Genomic DNA, 18,379 nt, shown 5'->3' with positions numbered 1-18,379 from the left:
GCCGCCCACCGAAGAGCGGCTGTACCCCTAACTCAGCGGAGGCTGGAGGCTCCGAGGGCTGCCCGCCACGCTGCGACGGAGACAACCGGCGCGGCCCTACCACCTCCTGCGGACTACAACACCCACAACACCCCGCGGCCCCCCCTCCCCAGCGTTTGGTTGGTTGTCGCCCCTGGAGGGCCCCTTGGTGCTGAGCCAATCAGCGGGCGGGGCTGCCCGGCTTCGCGCCGGAGTGGGCAGTGCTCAGGCGCCGCGCAAGGCCGCCCGCCCGCCGCGCTCCGCCGGGCCCGGTGTCATTGCCGAAGGGGACGATGTCTCACTGCAGCCGCGCCGCCGCCCGCCTCCTGGGCCGCTTCCTCCGCCGTGAGTACCGAGCCGCCGGCACCCCCCCCACGCCGGGCCGCGGGCGCTGCGGGGCCCTCCCCGCTGCCTGGCAACCGCTTTCCGCCGCCGCGGCCCGCTCGCCGCCCCTCCGCCTTAGGCCGCGGGGCCTGGGTCGGGGGCAGCCGCCGCTGCGGCCCGGCCGCCTTGGCCCGCCGCGGAAGGGAAATGGGGCCGGGGCCTGCAGCGGGGCAAGGTCACCCTGGGGAGGGGGAGCGCCCCGGCCTCAGGGCGCGGGCGTGCGGAGGGTCAGCCCCTCTCCCGGGCCTCTGTCTGCTGGCGGGGCCGGGTCTCCCCCGCCTGAGCGCGGAAGGCCCAGTGCGGCTCCCAGCGCTGCTGCTCTCCAGCGCCGGCAGCCCCGGAGCTTCTTCCACAGCTAAGCAGGGGGGGGGGTGGCTGCCTGGAGGGGCGCGGCGGCAGGCCGGGGCCTGGGCACGTATGGCTGAGAAGTTGGGAGAAGTTTGGCCTTGCGGGTGGCCAGGCGCTGGTGGCTGAGCCGGCACCATCGTTCTCTCCCTTACATCGCCGGGGATGGGGAAGAGGCCCAGAGGAAGTGGGTGGAGTTGGATCTGGTCACCTCAGAGGTGGCTTGGACTGGAGACCTCAGGAGGTCCCTAAGTTACCCTGCCAGTTCAACACAAATTCCTCAAGTGGTGCTTTACTGGCAAGGATAAGGACGTTAGTGTCTAATGATGGGGAACACGAGCAGTCAGACTAATAATTAAGCTTGAAAGTTTTTATACATGTTGTGAAGATCACAAAAAAACTCCCAACCTTTTATTTCTCAATGTGCTTTTTTTGTATAGTTAATTTATATAGTCGATGCTGCAGCCTCAACTGAAATTAGTATGGGTATGTCTAGGCACAAGAGCAGTTTCTTGGAATCTAAACAGGAGGAACTGGTGCTTTAGCCTCGGATTTTGCATCTGAGAATGAGTGAATAAACTTAAACCTATGTCATTTCACTGCAACCAAAGTTTTTCTTGTCTTGGAGTGGTGGTAACTTGTCTAGTAACATGATCCCACAACATTTTAAGCTGGTCTGAGTGGTACCTGTGGCACAGCTACCATCCCATCTGGTATCTCTTCCCACCTCTTCTCTTCCATGAACAGGAAGCTGCATTTTCTTCCTGTACCGTTAAGTTCTGTCAGTTCAGCCTCTTGAATTGGCTCCCCAGAGTCTGCTAAGAATTGGTTCTGATGGAGGGGAACAGATAAGAACACAGGGCCTCCAGCTGAGGTTAATTCCTACTCCCTGCAAAGCTACTCTTGGGTGCAGTTTTACATGCAGAAAACTGAAATAAAGACTCAGGAAGGAGTGCTCAAGATGATTTTGGGGAGTGGATGGGAAGAGCTGATCTAATTGGCTCAAGAATGTCTTCAGCAGGTCAGTTTACAAAGTTTTTAGTCCTTCATTGGAAACACATTTATTCCTTTGCTTTGACATTCTTTACAAAACATCCAGAGTGCTGAAACCTTACATTGCACTCTGCCCATACCTTTCCAGTAACAAATAGTTAACAGCTGCTTCCCTGGGTGATTTAAAATCATGAGTTTCTGGTGGGTTCTGTTGCAAAACAGATGCAGTGTCTGAAGCAAGCGTGCAGGGTGTGTATCTGCAAGGGTGAATTCAGGAAGTTGTGGAAACATAGTGTGAAATAGGGCAGTCAATGGCAAGTCAAAGGTCAGCTCCAAGTACTGTTTGTACACAGATGGAGGCAAGAAAGACCTGTGGTCTGTGCCATGCTTTGAAGAGAGTCACTGTAGGCACCTTAATTGTGGTGGGGAAGTTGGGATTAGGGACTTTATGTTCTGGGCATGTGAGAAAGCTTTGCAGCGCTTTGAGATTAAAAGATTACAGTGAACGATGTGAGTAGCCCTGGCAAAGAACTGCTGCAGAAATAAGTGTCTAAACTGGAGAATTCTTTACAGAAAGCTCCCAAGCCATGTTCTTAGTGGAGTATACACGAGGAAAACAGTTTGTTCCCTTCCAAGAAGTAGTTGGTTTGTGCTCAGCAGGTTCACTGAGGTGCTTCACTCTCTTTCAGCTTCAGAAAGGTTTTGTTTCCAATGCTGCTGTGTCTCCTGTGACATCCCATAGTCAGCAGTGGCCATCGCGGCGAGTGGCGATTTTTGATTAGGAAAGAGAAGCGTGTTGAAAGGATTGAAATTTGTCTGGGGGTCATTTGCACATTAGTCTTGTTTTAACCTGGTAGTTACTGAGCTCAGAGGGTGGTGATCAATGGAGCAGAGTCTGACTGGAGACCTGTGACTAGTGGTGTTCCCCAGGGCTGGGTGTTGGGTCCAGTCCTGTTTAATATCTTCACTGACGACCTTGCTGAGGGAACAGCATCCACCCTCAGCAAGTGCTGATGATCTAGAGCTGGGAGGAGTGGCAGACCCACAGGACACTGTGCTGCCATCCAGAGAGACCTGGACAGGCTGGAGAGCTGGGCAGGGAGAAACCAGATGAGGTTCAACAAAAGCAAGTGGAGAATCTTGCACCTGGGAAGGAATAAGGGCTGGAATCAGTACAGGTGGGGATGAGCTGCTGGAGAAGAGCTCTGCGGAGAAGGACCTGGGGGTCCTGGTGGGTGACAGGGTGGCCATGAGCCAGCAGTGTGCCCTGGGGGCTGAGAGAGACAATGGGATCCTGGGGGGCATCAGGAGGAGTGTGGCCAGCAGGTCACAGGAGGGGATCCTCCCGCTCTGCTCTGCCCTGGTCAGGCCCCACCTGGAGTGTTGTGTCCAGTGCTGGGCTCCCTGGGATCAAACAGACAGGGATCTCCTGGAGAGAGTCCAGAGGAGGCTACAGAGATGCTGAAGGGCCTGGAGCATCTCCCCTGTGAGGAAAGGCTGAGTGAGCTGGGGCTGTTCAGCCTGGAGAGAAGAAGACTAAGGGGGGACCTGATTAATGTTTATCAATATCTGAAGTGTGGGATGCAGGGGAAATGGGCAGCCCCTTTTCAGTGTCTGTGGGGACAGGACAAGGGGCAATGGCTGCAGGTTGGAGCACAGGGAGTTCCACAGCAACATGGGGAAGAACTTTTCCCCAGTGAGGGTGAGGGAGCCCTGGGACAGGCTGCCCAGGGGGTGTGGAGTCTCCATCTCTGGAGAGATTCCAGCCCCGTCTGGACGCCGCCCTGTGCAATATGAGCTGGGGAGCTGCTTTGGCAGGGGGTTGGACCCCATGAGCTCTGGAGGAACCTTCCAACCCCTGTGATTCTATGTAGCAAAGTCATTGGGACAGTCTTTTACAACCTGATTAGTTTACTTAATTCTTCAACCTACGAACATGGCATAGAGTTGGGGTCTCCATAATGAACAAGAATTTGGCAAAGGAAGGGTAAGAGAAGAGAGGCTGGGGTGTGGAAACCTAAAAATCCTCTGAGCACAATCTTGAAAAAAGGACTAAGAGATTTTGAGCAATCCCTCAGTAGCATGAACACTTGTTTGTCATTAAAGATCATCTTCTACTAGGATGGGAAACTGTGTATGGAATATTTTTATGTCAAGCTTCTAGTCAATAAACTGAAATTTGCTACAGAACTTTGGTCTTTGCTGAATTTTATTATTATTATTTGTTAATGTCTGTGTTCTTCTGTAATGTAAGAACCTGTCCAGGACTGTTTTGTCCTCCTCAGGCCATGTACTTGTAGGCAGAGAAAGGAGAAAAGGGATGGTCATAAAAATGCAAAATAAACACATACAAACTATTGAAGGGGTTTCTCAGAAACACACAGGAGGTGTGCAGCTGATGGAAAATAAGGGAGGGGTGATGTTTGAGTGAAAAAACCCCTTCCTGCACTGACCTGCATCTTCCCCATTTGTACTGGAGCCCATGTGATTTCCAAGGCATTCTTCTTACCTTACATAGGTACTGGAAAGGGAAAGGGGTGTCTTCCTTCATCTTCAAGTTCTCTGGCTGTTTGAGCGTGGGTAAGAGGGAAGCACTTCAGATGACTCCCCATAGCTCTAGGAAATCTTACAAGTAGTGCTAAAAAGTTTTCAGCTTCATAAATTTGAGTGAGGAAGAGATTTAGCCCTTAGTATCTGTACTGTCAGCTGCCTTGCACAACCCAAATAAGCTGGGCAAATGTAGTTGAGGTTTTAAATGAGATTTGTGCTTGGGAGGGCTGCTCAAGGAGTGCCTGAAGGCTCAGAGTACACAGTGCTTGCATTCCTGGTCTGCTTTAAAACACCCTGCAAATGGGTCAGTTTTCTTCTTAATCTGTAAAGTCATGTTTGGACTCTGATAATTGGGTAATTTTCTAGAAAAGCTTGTTAATTGTAGTACACCAGTGAGTGTAGAGCCCTGCTCAAGGCTACAGATGGTGAGTTTTCTCTTAAGAGGTAAAACTAGCTGGCTTTTCACTTCTGCTTTTCCCCTGGAAATGCAAGAGCAACAACCAGCAGTGTGTGTGTGTTGCTGCAAGCAAACCTGCCCCTTAGTTTCTAGTAAGGTTTCATTACTGTAAAACAACTGATATTTTATATCCAGGCTTCTACCCTCTTGCTAAATTTAGATCTTGCTTTTCAAATCCAGCCTGGGACAGCAGGGTTTTGATATTGGAGCACTTTTCATAACTGCTTGGTTGAATGGTATAATGGACTAAAATAGGTTCTTGACCCAGGACATCTCTTTTTCTAGGAAACTAAAGTACTGTAAAGAAAAAAAAAAAGCCCCAAACAACCCTAACCTGCATCTTGTTATTTGTTTAACTATTTCTTTTTGAACCACAAACTATGCAAAACAGAACAGGGGTGGGCAGAAATGAAAGGGAAAGATTACCCATTTTCTTGTTTTTAATAGTATTTTCTAAAGGTCTGCTACAGGCTTTTGCTGGACACAGTGATGTGATGTTAGAACTATGGACAAAAATACAGTGTTTCCACTGTGCTTTTGGGAAGATTTGGGTTTGGGGAGACTTGTCCTTATGCTGCAGGACCTCATCTGGAGCCTGCACCTTTGTAATCTGGCCTGTAATTTAGACATGGGCATTAAAATAGCAACACCAACGTGTTTGGCTTTTACTGGTTCACTGCTCAGTCCTGGTCACTGGAAGAACAAATATTTCCCCTCCCCACACACACACTTCTTGAAGCAACAAGCATTTACACTCAGGCATCTGAATTTCTTCTACTAAAAGCAGTATCCTGAAGCAGGCTGGGGATTGTGAAGCAGTGGGAGCTAGTGAATGAAGGCCCTGGGTGGAAATTGAGACTTGGATTCTATTTCTGACTCTTACCTGCTGTGAACTTAAGTGAGCCATTTCGATTTTCCACCTGTTTCCTTCCCATCTTCTATCTGTCTATATCAATCTCTATTTAAATTGCCAGCTGTTTGTAGCCAGGACTTGCTGTTTGTGCCCTGTACATCACAACCTCATCTTGATCGATGCCTCTTGCTGCTCCTATTCTGCTGATAACCAGGGGCAACATTTTCTGCTTCAGATAAGACCGTGGAGGGAAATACAGAGCTTTATCATGTGGTTAAAAAACACCCCAAAAAAACCTCATAATCATCCAGTCTGGAAAATGCAAGGTGATTTATTATATTTTTTAAATCCCAAATGTATTGCTCCCTAGATCTGTGCCCACACTAAGCTGTCTCCTTCTGAAGACAGAGCAGCTCAAGCCTCAAGGCTTTTTTGAGCCAGATGTACTTTCTCTGAGCCAGGGCTCTTCAGTCACATAAGAAGCACATACATTTTTCAAGAGTAAATCCATACAAAGTTTTGAATTTAAGCTGTGTTTTAGTTATCAGTGCCTGGGATTTTTTTGGTACTCTGATAGCATGGGAAATGCTCAAGAGCTTCTTATCCTTGAAAAATATACCTATATAGGCTTCTCAAAGCTGTGAATTGACAAACTTAAGCTTTCAAAACCACTTCTGTGCAAGGTTATAAATGTCTCAAAACAGATGTGGAATGGATGGCAGAACTGTAACTGTAGAACTGCTTTTAAGGTAGAAATAAGTGACTGTTTGCCAAAGGTTTGGTGGTGGGTTTAGTTTTTGGTTTGGGTTTTTTTTTCTTTCCCCAAAATACTGAAGTTACCTGGTGTGGGCTGTGTGCAAGCAGCTGGCTCATTCTGCAGGTGGGTTTGTCAGTGTTGCAGCACAGGCTGTAAGGGTAAAACACACAGAATCCCAGAATCACAGGGGTTGGAAGGGACCTCAAGAGATCATCAGGTCCAACCCCCTGCCAAAGCAGCTCCCTAGGACAGGTCACACAGGTTGGCATCCAGATGGGTCTTGAATGTCTCCAGAGAAGGAGACTCCACACCCCCTGGGCAGCCTGTCCCAGGGCTCCCTCACCCTCACTGGGGAAAAGTTCTTCCCCATGTTGGTGTGGAACTTCCTGTGCTCCAACTTGCAGCCATTGCCCCTTGTCCTGTCTCCACAGATCATTGAAAAGAGTCTGGCCATTTCCCCCTGTGCCCCACACTTGAGATACTGATAAACATTAATCAGATCCCCTCTTAACCTTCTTTTTTTCAAGGTTGAACAGCCCCAGCTCACTCAGCCTTTCCTCACAGGGGAGATGCTCCAGGCCCTTCAGCATCTCTGTAGCCTCCTCTGGACATCTCAAGCTTTCTTGTGTGGTAATGCTGTGCATTGTCCTCTTCATCATGTGATGTCAACGTATCTTCCAGCAGAGAAGCAATCATTCTCTTTGCCTTTTTGATACCAGCATGCACCGTGCTGGTTTTGGGGTAATCCTGCTGTTTTGGGGTGGGTTTTTTTTTCAGGGCCAGAGCTGTGAGAACAAAATTGAAAATGATTCTAGTGGAGTATCTGGAGAGGTTGTTTTTCTTCCAGTGGCCATCAAGCAGGGACACCTAGGCTGCTGCAGCAAGGCATCTATTGGAAGAAGGCCTCTTGCTGTGTATCTTGCTGGGCATTAGGTTTCAGCTGGGCTGAGGGACCCTTGACCTGTTCAGCATCACTCCTCATCTAGTATGGCCTGTGCTGCCTTCTCAGAAGGGGTAGCATATACCTACATTATAACAGCCTCTGGAATACCAGGATTTTAGGTTTGCTTTGCAGAATTCCCTAGAGGACAGAAAAACCTTTCACTTGCAAATGAAAACAGTGGTTAAGAGGATGTTTCCATCTGTTGTTTGTCATGACTGATACTAAGTGCCCAAGATGAGAAATCCCTGGCCTGGTTTCTAGCAAACTGAGTAATGGCAGGCTAGGCAGAGTGAGCTGCAGGGATTTAATACCTGAGAATAACAAGTCTACACACTTGGAACATTCAGCATGGCTTTGTGAAAACATGAGCTACTGGGTCAGTTAATATTTTGGTTAAGTGCACATTAGTATATATACACTTACTTGATGGGATGTTTTTTGACTTGGAGACTAATAAAGTGTGGTAATGACTTGTCCTCTCCTTTTTTTTTCCTCTAGTGCAACAGAATGGAGTACGACACTGCTCCTACTCAGCATCAAGGAAAAATCTGTATATTAACAAAAATACAAAGGTTATCTGTCAGGGTTTTACAGGCAAACAGGTGAGTGTGTGAACTATTTCTTCTATCATCCTTTCAGTTCAGAAAGCTAGTTGGACAGAAACCATAATGCCATGTAAAAGGGATTACATACTAGTTTTACCTGTGTTGATGGGAAGATGAACTTCATGATGAGGAAGGACCTTCAGCACTGTAGTTTCCTGTCTTTGGTCCAAATAGACTTCTTTTCCCCCTCACACCCCCCAAATTCCATAGACTAGATTTTTTTTCACTTGTGCACAAGCTTAAAACTTGTTTTTGAGTCTTCTCTGTTATATTGCTTTTGATTTTTGTTGCTGGATTTGGTCTTAAGCCTTTTCACTGTATACAACTGAAAAGGTTTCTTTGTAAAGGGATATTTGCAAAAAACCTGGAGAATCCTTACCATCTTAGAAATGTCTCTTTCACAATTGCCTTTGAACATCAATGCATATAAATTAAATTTCTGGTTTTATTTCAGGATATTCAACAGTTTTCTCACATTTACTCTTCTACATGTTTGCCAGGGGAGAAGACTTTTTTTTTTTTGCTAAAACTATCTGCTGGTCATGGATGAGAATTCTAATATCTTTTATTTCCTTATATTGTTTGTCATCTGTGATGTGGAAAAGAAAATGGGGCTGCTGTGTCTGCAGGTGTGTTAGTGATACACAACAAAACATCCTTTAGTCTGCAACCACAGTGCTCTGACTTACAAGAAAAAACATAGAATATTCTGAATCCCATTTAAAACATGTTGGTACACTCTTAAAAATAGCCAGTAGTATATATGTAGTGAAAACTCCTTCTCATTGCAAATATAAGTGCCATAAATTGCCTGCAGAGTTATAGATGTCATCAGCTCTTACTTTTTTTGATGTGTGTTATTTTCTATGACATGCCTTTTAACTTGAGTTATTTTCCCTCTCATAGGGCACCTTTCACAGCCAGCAGGCGTTGGACTATGGCACCAATCTAGTTGGAGGAATTTCTCCAGGGAAAGGGGGAAAAACTCATCTGGGTCTGCCTGTGTTTAACTCTGTGAAGGAGGTAATTTGCAGCCATGACTGGAGGGCAGACAATTTAATGCTGCTGAAAGGCTCCTTATTTCATGGAGCACGCTGGAGAGACAGATACTTGAACCGTGGATGGCACTGTGCAAGGAGTGAACTAGAAGCCTTGTATCAGTGTGGCCAAGCATGAATTTGGCTCCCACTGTGAATTTCACAGGGTCTGGATGGACTTTATGCATGCAACTGGTTTCTGATTGGTTTTGGTGGGTACAGTGAATTTTTAGCCAACTTATCTAAGGGTGTTTACAATGGTGTTCATGGGGCAGATCCTTTCCTGACAGCCTGTGACCCGACACATTTGAAATGCCTAGTTGTCAGATGTCCTCTTCCACCCCACTGAGTGTTTTGATCTCTTTTACCATTGTCCCTTGTAGGCCAAAGAACAAACTGGTGCCTCTGCCACTGTTATATACGTACCTCCTCCCTTTGCTGCCGCTGCCATCAACGAAGCCATCGATGCTGAAATGCCCTTAGTGGTGTGCATCACCGAAGGCATTCCCCAGCAGGACATGGTCCGGGTTAAGCACAGGCTGCTGAGGCAGGAGAAGACTCGACTGGTGGGCCCAAACTGCCCTGGAGTCATCAATGTAAGTGACTTGGGTGGATTTGCTCCGAGGTTGAACCATTCTTGGTGATGGTTTGAATGTTCCATCTGACTTCTCCCGCTCTTTCCTTAGCCTGGAGAGTGTAAAATTGGTATCATGCCTGGTCACATTCACAAGAAGGGAAGAATCGGTGAGTTCTTGAATATTTATGCATCATCTAAAGATAAAGTTTGGTGCTGTAGTGTTCTTATTCATGAGGTTCATCACATCCTGCCCTGAAGCCAGTTGACATGCTGAGTAACACCTTCTCTGCCCTTCATGTAAGTGAACTTGGCTATTTTCAGTCCTGAAGGCCAAAATCAGTCAGTCTACTACAGGAGACACTGAGTGCTGATGGTAGAGGCAAAGCAGTTGGAAGTTCCATTAGGTAATGTGACTGACTTGGTTTCCTTACCACTCTCCTTTGAGGATACCCCCATTTATCTTGGGATTTGAGAGTGCTGAGCTCTCCTGTGCTATTCCTTCCAACAGCTTGGCTCTTGGGACCGGGATCCTATGCCTGTAGTGACCTCAGAACAAAGAGAAGAGATCACAGGCAGGTTTATAATAAGACAACTACACCATGGTTAGTGGAGGTGGCAAATTCACCTGTGTCTCAGACAGTGGAATTAAGCTCAGAAGGGCAGTGACTTGTTCACAGCAGGTCTCTTGTCCTGACATTTGTTTAGAAGAAGGAACTGACAATACAAATAACAACTTAATTATTTTTTAAATAGTGCTGTTCAGGACCTATAAATAAAATTCTTCCAAAATGCTCATTTGTATTTAAATAGAGCTTCAGAAACATCTCACACAGCATATGCTGCTGTTACCTGTCAGCAGGGTAACCACTTTAACTTGAGCACAGTACCCTTGGCAACACTGCCATGGCTTTTTTTGGATGAAAAATATGTTTACTGTGGGAGGATCTGTTCAGTGCTCCTGAACTGTGGGGACTTGGTGCAGTTTTTCTACCAGGAGAAACTAACCCTGCTACTTAACCACTTCTGACTTGAGAATGAGCTGAGGATGCATGAACACTCGTGTCATAGCTCCAGCTTTCAGAAGAACCTCTGAACCTGGAGTTGAAAAATCAGATGACTGCAGTTATGCATTGAGACATTGCTGTATGAGTGTAAATAGTAGCATCAACCCATGCTGCCCTGAGTTCCCTTCTGAATCAGAGTTCTGTTAAGATTTTCTAGGTATCTACAAGAAACATCTTGTCATTGCAAGGTGTTAAGTCTGAATGAAGTGCAAAAGAATAGTTTAAATCCTGAATACAGTTGGCTGGCCGTTGCTAGGAATGTTTTCAGTGGTGATGGGAATAAATATGTAACTTTGCCATCCTCCCAGCTTCATCTCTGACCTCTGGTGATATGCTCCCCACCTTTCTATTGCTGTGAGGTGGCCAAGAATCATTTGATAATCTTGGGATGTAAGCTATAAAAATAACAACAGTCTTTGGACCTTTATCTGTAGCTTCACTGACCTAATCTGATTTTAACAGTAAACAGGAAGGCCTTTGCAAGCATAGCAAGAAAACAACCTTTACTAGTAGACATCTGTGCTGTTCAACAATATAAATAGTTGGTAAAACTGAAGTTGTTAGACTAGTGGTGTATTTTTTTAACCTCTCTTTATGCAGTATACTTATCACAGCCCTTGTTAAATGGTATGAAGTAGATGATGTCTTTTTCCTGGGAGCCTTGGGAACTTTCCCTTTTGTGGTATTAGCAGAAATGTAGACTTGGCAGAATGAGCAGAACAACATGCAAATACATTACACCTGATCTAGGCTCTGTATTACCTTCCATCCTGAATTTAAAACTAGGCTTGAGGTGTTGGGGGGGGGACCTCATTGCAGCCTTCCAGTCCCTGAAGGGAGCAGAGAAACAGGAGGGGAATCAGCTTGTTCAAAGGGTAGATAATGGCAGGACAAGGGGGATGGAGTGAAGCTGAAGGAAGGAAGGGTTAAATTAGATATTAGGGGGAAGTTTTGTTCCAGAGAGAGTGGAGAGGGGCTGGAACTGGCTGCCCAGAGAGGGGGTGGATGCCCCATCCCTGGGGGTGTTCAAGGCCAGGTTGGCTGGGGCCCTGGGCAACCTTGTGTAGCTCCAGGCCTGGAGGTTGGTGTCCCTGCCTGTGGCAGGGGGGTTGGAGCTCTGTGACCCTTGGGGTCCCTTCCAACCCAGACCAGTCTATGGTTCTCTTGTAAGTGCTGAATGTGTGCTGTAGAGCAGTGAGCTGCAGCAACAGATGCCTCAATAGTAAGTGCTAAGTTGGTTTGTGCAGCCTGTTCCTGTTTTGAGTCTGTTGTGTGCCTGGCTGTACTGGGGATGTGATTAAAACACAATTCTTTTGTTAACTGTTGAGCTGCAACTCGAGTTCAGTGCAGCAGCTCCTCACATATTTGTATATTCTTCCATACTGCTTTCAGCTTGCTTTCCTGGTGAAGCTGTAGCATTGGGAATGGTGTCTCAGCCAGTATGTTTAATCTATTGACAATTAAGTGTCCAAAATTCTCAACGAAGAAATAGTGCAGATAGAACCTTACACAGTGGTTTCATGTTTTGGCAAGGATAGCTGGAAAACCTGCCATCTCCAGTTTATTAAGGTGATGTTTGTTAATCTAAGAACAGCTGCCTCTAGTCATGCAATTAGCTATGTCAGTATTAAGTTTATCTCCTTTCCTTTCCTAAAGGTATTGTGTCAAGATCTGGAACCCTGACATACGAAGCTGTTCATCAGACAACACAAGTTGGGTTGGGGCAGTCTTTCTGCATTGGTAGGTTTCCTCAGAAACAGCCTGTTGTGCCTGGAATAATCTGCTTTTTCTTTGCAAGAAAAATCCCAAACTGATTTCTTTTTGCAAGGGTAGAAGTTGCTGTGTGGCAATTCTGTTGAGAAAAGAGATCCCTGCATGCTGTGAAGGCTACCCTTCTCTATTGTCTTTTCCCCAGCCTAAAACACAGCTTTGAACAGACAACTGACAGCAAATAAGATGTTGATTTGGAAACAAGCTTTCCCAAGCATTTTAATATTATAAAGGAATAAGGCATTCTTAGGCTTTTAGCTGGGTATGTTAAGTAAATTCAGGTTTCTTACAGCAAAATTCTGGAGCTTGGGGTCTGCTGTGTCTTATACTGAGTCTCTGTATAAGGCATAAGGCTTTGCTTATGGTTGAAAGGTGTTTATTCAGATATCAGAGCTTTCTGTGAATTGTGGGGGAAGATACTTGGGGCTGGAATTTGGCATGCTGACTTGGGAAGAGCCTACAGAGCTGCCTCTCAGCTTCCCCTGAGCCTTTGTGAATACTCTTCATGCTGAAATTTACTTTGAAACTTTTGTCATACATGTAATGTCATTATCTTGAGTTTGACTTTTTTGGGGCTTTAATTTTTTCAGGGATTGGAGGTGATCCCTTCAATGGAACTAATTTTATTGACTGCCTTGATGTCTTCCTGAAGGATCCTCATACTGAGGGGATCATCTTGATTGGGGAAATTGGAGGAAATGCTGAAGAAGATGCAGCAGCATTCTTGAAAGAAAATAATTCTGTAAGTCTTAAACAGCTTGCTTCCAGACACCTTGGTAGCTACTCATCTTCTTTTGTCAAGGAAAACTCAGTTCAACCCCTAATCTCTATTTGCAAAAAACCCAAACAGTCATACTTTTATTGAAGAGAGTTGAATTTAGGAATATTTACCAGATTAAATATAACTGGAGAGCAGCATCAGCTTCAGATTTTTAGTCCTGTGGTGCATTTGTAGTGAACGTTCTGCTTTCAGTAATGGATGCAGCTCTGTACAGGGGGTGTTGTAAGGTTTCTGATTGCTTCTGGTTTAGGTTGCATATCAGGAGAGAAGGATACTCTGCAGACTCTTGATTCCATGTTGTCTGGGGTTTCTAGGTGTTTTTCATATCTTTGCCTGGCCAGTGGGCATTTAAATAAATAACCTGCTGTTTGGAATTGCTTTTCCTCTCCCTCTCCCCCACATAACACAGCACCTTTTCTGTCTTCACAGGGTCCAAATGCCAAGCCAGTGGTGTCATTCATCGCTGGCCTCACTGCTCCTCCAGGCAGGAGGATGGGCCATGCTGGAGCAATCATTGCTGGGGGCAAGGGTGGAGCTAAGGAGAAGATAGCAGCTCTTCAGAGTGCTGGTGTTGTTGTCAGCATGTCCCCTGCTCAGCTAGGTAGCACCATCTACAAGGTAAGTTGCTCAGAATCCAGAGCAAGAAGCTACTTTTCAAGGAAAAGTTCATCTCTTGCCCAGCCACTCTGTTGCTCTGAGTTTGGTTCAACATAAGACTCTGTCAACTGAACAAGCTGCTTATTACTTGTAATAATAATGTGCACGTGGGGTTTTGTGGGATGCTGTCTCTGTAGAAAAGTAAGCAGCAGGATGCAGAGAGATTATGTCTTGCTTTGAAACATAGCAACTTGTTGAATTGTGTTTTCTGGAAGCAAAGAAACTGAGTTAATTTAAAATATGAGAACATTCTTTGAAAGTAGGGTATTTGAGGAAAGAAAGCCTTGGCATATAGGTCTAAGTACTGATTCAGAATTATGGTTGAAAGCATACAGCTGAAAACTTAATTATGGGATAGGATTACTTGCATTTTTCTTAATTCATATCCAAAAAAAGGCATTACTTTGCAGCTGGAGGAAATGCATAATTCACCTGTGATAGGTGTATTTTTTTTCCTGTTGTGCCCTTATCATACAGTGTCTTCACAGGCTGCTGTGAGGTTCTTCACCTCTTCTGTTGTGTTTTCTTCCTTTATTAAAAGGAAAATCTTTGTTGCTTCCCTGGTTTGAATCCTTTACTGTAAGGATTCTGCTGGAGTTTTTATGCAGAATTAGTGTTTTTCAGGCCTGTTACACTGTGCTTGGGAGCAGGTGGCTCTTTGACAGTGTTGCAGCCTGGATGCAGTGCACTGACTGCAGTCTAGCACTACTGGTTTTTCACCAGTTAATCTGAGCTGGGAAGGTATTTATCTTCCTTTCCTCTCCCATGCACGTGTTATGCATTTTATACTTTAATTCTTTGATTGAGAAAAATGAGGTTTACCAAGATAAATACAAAGTAATTTAAATAAAATAGTAATAGAAGTATTTTCTTCCCCCTCATAATGTCTGTGTGCTTTTTGCAGGAGTTTGAGAAAAGGAAATTGCTGTAAGAGAAGACACTTTGGAATACCATCTCCAAAACATCAGTGCAGCACCTAGCCTCTGCTTATCTTTTGTCTGCTAATCTTCAGTTGCCCAAATGACTGACACTGGTCTGTGAATTTGACTTGGAAGCCATAAACCTCCTGGCTAAACCTGTTTTGATGTCTCCTTGGTTCAGACCTGATCACCTCATTGTAAATCACAGCAAATTAATAAATCTACTACTAAACCTGATTCATCTTTTGAATTCCTGAAGCAGAGCCATTTCTTCAAGCACCACAAACAAAACAAGTCTTTTTGTAACTTAAGCACTGCCTGTTTTTAAGGTAAAATTGCTTGTAGAGATGCTTTTAAGGATCAAGGCACTGACTTGATGCACATATCACACTTCACTTTCTTTTTAACAGATCCTGGCTTGTTTGTTGCTGGCAAGTACCTTTGTTTGAACGATAGGCCAAAGGTCCTGTCCCCTAAACCAAAGCTGCTGGATCTGGAGGGGCTGCTTGTTGATCCATGTAGCTGGATATGCCTGAAGTCCAGGCTTTCTTTTCAGGGCTGATGGGCTGTAGTCCTCTACTGGTGAGCAATTCTGCTGCTTGTGTGGAGAGATGGAATTTTTATTCACTAAAGGGAATCTTAATTTCACATGCAAATATATATATAGATACAAAATTGCAAGTATGGAAATTAATAGCTCTTTAGCTTACATTACCTTAATTTCCTCTTTATCTTAACCAGGATTGCATTACTTGTGTGTTCTGAAATCCTGTTAATGCTGGGACATAATGGAGGAGAAATCTTATTCTCTGGAAAAGAATGTAATAAGGTACCTTCCCTGTTAACCACTCCAGCACTGCAGTGAAAAGCCCTTTTTTTCCTTTGGAAATAGCCCAAGCACCGTGCCTGTAAATGGATGGACTAAACCCAAGATTGTTTTCTTTATGTAGAGGACTGAAAATTCATGTAACCTGGCACTTGTCTAAAGCCAACCTTGTGTCTGATAAAGGTGCTGTTATCAAAACTCCTGCTGTTACTTGTTTTAAACTGGTCTAAGTTTTCTTGCTCCAATGCCTGTGGAGTTTCTCTTCCTATTGCAAGAAGTAGGCAGGTATCTTGACATTTACAGTTCCCAGAGCTAAGCCCTGACAGCCTCCACAGGAGCACAGCTGTGTGTCTGCTGCATGGAGCATGGATGAGTAGGTTCCACACACAGTCAGGTGGGACAGGCCTTGGGACACAGAGCCCAGGTGCTGGGTTATTCACCTCACTATGATTTACTGAAATGAACCCCACACCCTGTCAGTAGGTGGCTGAGAGTGGTATTGAGTGGTGAATTGATGAGTCCTGGGGCAGCAGATAGGGATTTCTTACTAGATCTGCTCAGTCTTCTGGTATAATCTGGAGCCCTTTAGCTAGAGACATGCCAGTGCTGACGTGTCTCAGCCTGGCTAAGAGTGCAGCTCCTCATCAGGGAGTGTCAGGGGAGTGCAGCCTGTCTTAGGAGCCTGCTAATCAAGGTCAGGCACTGTAGTGGTGGGCTTCTCCACAACACTCCTCCTTGGGTGGGTTGTGCAGCTTGCTGAGCTGCCTGAATCTCATTGCTGGATTGCTGCCACTGTTACAACAGGTGACCTTCCAGGACAGCTGAGGTGCAGCAGGTTTCCTGCCAGGACTCGCTCCATGGAAGCTCTTAGTGAGGCACCAGCTATTTGAGAAGACAGCCAGAAATTCCAGTGACACTTGTCCCTAGAGAAAGCATTTCCTCCTATCTTGACATTTGAAGATGGGCTTAAAAATGCAACCTTGATTCTAATGTTTGCAGCAGTCATCCAGTGCTGCACCTTAGCTGCTGCCTGGTTCTGTTCAGGCCTGGGCAAGCAATTTGGTACCTAAGGATGGGGAAGAAACCTGACCTTGTCTGATAGGAAGGCTTAGTTCTTGCAGTTTTCTCTTGCAGCTTGAAAATATGCACTTGACAAATACCATCAGAGCCTCTTACACTGCTAAAGACACTGTCTCCTTGGGAAATATATTTGCATTCATTTAATACCACATGTACTTGTCAATAAATATTTCGAGTCATCTGACCTGGAGAATTGTTATTCCTTTATTTTCTTAAAGGCAAAAGCTGAGTTAGTGTTGAGCCTTAAACCTGTTGCTGCCTTATAACTTTACAGTAGCATTTCTGCACAAGAGAGATGTTGCAACTGTGACTGACTGAGTTCTTAGTAAGTTTAATAAAATAGTTCTTTTTTTTCCTTGATCCAGACTTGGCAATGGTGTCTATCCATAAATCACTTGTATGTTGAGGGGTAAATTCTACATGGTTTGTTTTGGTTGAGGGGAATTCATTGCCATGCTGATTTTTCTCTAGCAAAGAGGAGAGGATGCAGATCCACTTCATGCATTGTTTTTTGCCCTCTTACTGGGTAATATTTGTCTTTGAACAATACTTAATCCTCTCACTTGTAGGTGCTTATTGACTTTGATGTCAATAATTTTTCCAAGGTTGATTAGTGGTCTGTCATACCTAATGAATGCTATGCCTTTTGTGGTTTTTAGAAGGTATTAATGCCTGATTTTTCCCCCCCTTCTGTATTTATGCTGTTTTCTAGGATGAATGTTTTATTCTGCCCTATTTTTGGGGAAGATAGTGGTAAGTTACTCTGTACCTCTGTCCTTTCAGCGATGCTCTGATGTGAGATTCCAGCAAGGGGGGAGTTTTTAAGGTTCACCACGCTGAAGCTCACAAAAGAAAACATTGGTGTCAGTTCATTTTGGTCTGTCAAAGTCTCCTTTGTCCACTGCAAGTTGAGAGGGAAGGAGAGGCAGCTAAAAGACAGCCAGCTCTATACTCCAGGGCCAAGTAGATTGTAAAACTCTATGGGGTTGTGGAGATGGTTTCTCAGTGGCTACTCATAGATTTTTGAGGTTCAGCACAGCTCTTCAGGCTGTCCCCTGTGCTCCTTTTATCTTCTTGCTTTGCTGCTTTTGATGTGGTGGATGGAAATTCCCCAGAGCACTGGGGACCTGGCTGGTTTCTGAAGGTGGCAATAGGAGGAGTTGTGCTGCTGTGGGCACCTGGCAGGCAGCAGATTTGCCATGGTTTACACAGCAGGCTGTTCCTCCCCAGAGCCTGTACAGGGCTGTGAGATTCATGGGGAGAGGCCAGCTTTGATGTTTGACACCTCCTTGCAGCCCAGAGCTGGTTGGGATGGGTGAGAGTGGAAGCTAAGTAAAGTAATTCATAAGTAAGAGTAATTAGTGCCCTGTTCTGGATTTATGGCTCATATGCCTCTCCTGCCTGTACAATGAAGCCTAGTACCCCTGTGAGTGCCCAAGTGTGTTATAGAGGTGATCTATATAGGAATGACAACCTAATAAATGCCATTTTTAGGAAGAAGTTACTTTGAAACATCCCCTTTCCTCCTATCTATGAGAATATGGTTTAGTATTGAATTGACTTGGAAGCAAAACTTACAATTTTGGAAAATTTCTTGACTCAGTACTGCTGAAACATTTCACAAGGAAATGGGCAACTTTGTTCCCTTGTAATTTGAGATGCAAACAGGGTATTTCCCTAGAAATGGAGATCTGAGAGTTTCCCTCCAGTTAAAAACCTCAGGAAACTTTCTCAGAAGTGCACTGGGATTGTGTTAGGGCTT

General features: G+C 45.2%; 1 protein-coding gene across 1 annotated transcript; it reads left to right on the top strand.

Moving 5' to 3' along the window:
- The first annotated feature begins 222 nt into the window (after nucleotides 1-222).
- Nucleotides 223-16,801, top strand: SUCLG1 (succinate-CoA ligase GDP/ADP-forming subunit alpha). The gene is made up of 9 exons (XM_084263069.1): nucleotides 223-363; nucleotides 7,799-7,902; nucleotides 8,812-8,928; nucleotides 9,326-9,538; nucleotides 9,629-9,686; nucleotides 12,240-12,323; nucleotides 12,944-13,095; nucleotides 13,564-13,752; nucleotides 14,696-16,801. The coding sequence occupies exons 1-9, from the start codon at nucleotides 312-314 to the stop codon at nucleotides 14,720-14,722; spliced, it is 996 nt and encodes a 331-aa protein (XP_084119195.1). The 5' UTR covers nucleotides 223-311; the 3' UTR covers nucleotides 14,723-16,801.
- The last annotated feature ends 1,578 nt before the right edge of the window (nucleotides 16,802-18,379 follow it).

The sequence above is a fragment of the Gallinula chloropus genome, assembly GCF_964237585.1.
Source record: "Gallinula chloropus genome assembly, chromosome: 4".
In the NCBI taxonomy this organism is placed as follows: Eukaryota; Metazoa; Chordata; class Aves; order Gruiformes; family Rallidae; genus Gallinula; species Gallinula chloropus.
The sequence above is the reverse complement of the archived record's forward strand: the minus strand, read 5'-3'. Positions and strand labels throughout refer to the sequence as shown.

Coding starts and splice junctions, on each gene's coding strand:
- SUCLG1 (XM_084263069.1), top strand. CDS start 312: ATGTCTCACTGCAGCCGCGCCGCCGCCCGCCTCCTGGGCCGCTTCCTC. Junction 9,687..12,239: donor TCACAAGAAGGGAAGAATCG/GTGAGTTCTTGA, acceptor CCTTTCCTAAAG/GTATTGTGTCAAGATCTGGA. Junction 13,096..13,563: donor TCTTGAAAGAAAATAATTCT/GTAAGTCTTAAA, acceptor CTGTCTTCACAG/GGTCCAAATGCCAAGCCAGT.